Source organism: Colobus angolensis, unplaced genomic scaffold, assembly GCF_000951035.1.
Source record: "Colobus angolensis palliatus isolate OR3802 unplaced genomic scaffold, Cang.pa_1.0 Scaffold498, whole genome shotgun sequence".
In the NCBI taxonomy this organism is placed as follows: Eukaryota; Metazoa; Chordata; class Mammalia; order Primates; family Cercopithecidae; genus Colobus; species Colobus angolensis.
Window position 1 is genome coordinate 87,965 of NW_012118465.1, and position 2,392 is coordinate 90,356.

At 47.6% G+C, this 2,392-nt stretch overlaps 1 gene segment (V, D, J or C); it reads right to left on the reverse strand.

Annotated features, from left to right (window-relative positions):
* LOC105524305 overlaps positions 1-2,392 on the reverse strand; it is a 17,028-nt gene that overhangs the window by 3,364 nt on the left and 11,272 nt on the right. Inside the window, 2 exon segments of the V gene segment in view lie at positions 36-37; positions 343-352. Coding sequence covers positions 36-37; positions 343-352 — 12 coding nt within the window.

A 2,392-nucleotide genomic window follows, 5' to 3' on the forward strand; every position in this document is an offset into this window, starting at 1 on the left:
ACCCTGCTAGTGCAAAGCAGGGAGGGTCATCAAACGTCTCAAGAATCTTTACTCAACCAGACTCTGTTATAGTTAGAAGGAAAAGAAGCACATGCTAAATAAATAAAAGTAAATTATTTGTACCTGTATATATGTATTTGTAACATACTTTACAAATTAAATATATATCTATGATATTTCAGATATAAGTTGTATTAATACATTTGTACATACTGTGCATACGTAATAAATACAATATGCCATTTCATGTAAATAAATATAACATTAATTGTTGTTCTAAGGTGTGGTTTTAAACTTTGATAAGTTGAGCTTGAACATGAAAAACCAGCAATGGTGCCCCACCCCATGGCCCCTTCCCCACTACAGAGCCCAAAGGTCAGGCGGCTCAGGACTCCCCTCATTTCCTTGCTGGATCAAGCACTGACTCATAGATGGCTTTAGATGCTGAGGGATTCAGTGGGAGTCTGGGGAACATGAAGCAGCAGGTGCGGAGGAGGTAGGGAGTGGGCCTTGGCTCCCGGTAGAGGGGTGTTTTGTGTCCAGAGCTTACCTGGGACTTTTCCTCCCCTGGGCCCCTGATGGACAGAGCAGCACATGTGGCTCATAGAATTAGGTCATGTGTGGCTTAAAAGACAGGATTACAGGGGTGATCACAGGACAAAAGCACCCCACGGCTCATTAGCAGCCTCCCCTCTGATTGGAGCCATATGGGATCTCTCTGCCCAGCTTCTATGGCTCACCCAGCTGCTGAAACTCTGTTCAGAATGGGTCATTTCTCCCCCATGCACAAACTTCTGAATACTTGTTATTTTATTGTCTGTTATCCAAGCACCACGATTTGTTGACCACGATCTTTCCAAAAGGATTCATGGAGTGAAGTGAGAACTAAGGTGTCAATACTGTGCCAGGATGTGAGAGAAACAAGGATCGCATCCCTGAAGACAAGGGCAGCTCATGTGTGAGGTGAAGATGAATTGGTCTCATAAATTCAGAGCAGGATGTGGGAGAAAGCACATTGACATTTTCCACTCCGTGATGCTCACCAGATGCACTGGAAGTTCCCATACAGAAGGTAGGAAGCGGGTGGTAAGAGAAGGGAGTTTGTGGCTTCAGAGCTGCCTCCCATTCTGCTCCACTGAGAAGGCCCCAGATCTTCAGCAGCACCCCAGGCAGAGGAGCAGCTGGGGTGAGGTTTGCGCACCAGTAATGACAGGAGGAGGGGGCATATGCCCCTGAAGGCAGTTTGGATGCTGATAGCCAGAGTGACCAGGGCAGGCATGGTCTCCAGGAGGCATCAGGAGCTCAGAACCAGGTCTCAGTTCTGCTGGAGCTGGACTAGGATGCTGTTCATACTCTGGTCAGCCCAGCTGGTGACCCTCTCACCTGGGACGCAGGGATAGGGGCTGGAGACAGGGTCCACACAGTGTTGCCACTGGCATCTGAGTGGGGAACAAACATGAACATTCCCAAATATTAATACCAAAGAAGTAGTTCATTCCATTTGATTAAATTTCAATCAGGCAGCAAAACAGGCTGAAAACAAGTACATCTTTCTGCTTAATGCAAACAAACTGAGGATGAAGCTGAAGTCCTCGCTCCTCACCAGAGTCAGAACAGCAGCAGGAGGAGAAGCAAAGCTGGGCCTCATGTCCAGGAGGGCCTCCTGAGACTGATCCTGCTCAGAGTGGGTGGGGAGGGTGGATGAGTCTGCAGGGATCTTGACACCAAAATCGATGTGGCTGAATGGCTTTAACCACAGAAATTTATTTCTAACATTTTAGGAGCCTGGAAAGTCCAAGATCAAGGTCCAGAAAGGTTTTCTTTCTGATGAGGACTCTCTTTTTAATTTGCAGATGCCAACTTCAGGCCATGTCCCAACATGACTGTCCCTCAGGGCATGCAGGGAGGTTGGAGGAGAGAGAGAGTTCTATGGTGTCTCTCTTCATAAGGACGCTAATCCAGTGGTGTCAGGATCCCACCCTGATCACCACTTTAACCCTAATTACCTCCTTATAGACTCTCTCTCCATCTGCAACCATACTGGAGGTAAGAGACTCCAAATAGGAATTTGTGAAACATAGTTCAGTCCATAAGCAGAGGTGTTTGGGGACACAGCCAAGGCTGTAGGGAGGGGACAGATCAGGCTTCTGGTCTCAGAGCACAGGGGATTTCCCACCACTAAGCTCACTGGCAGCTCCTCCCAGGCAAACCATGCCACACAGGAGACCCCAGTCCAGCCTTAGGGCTCCCTGTCCCTAAGGGGACATGATCACTTTCACTTCCTCATTACTTCTAAGAGCAGGTGGCCATCTTTTGTTTATTATGGTGTTTATCTGCCATCTATTGGCCACTTTCTAACATAGCATCTTACAGGATTTTAGGTTCTAGGGTC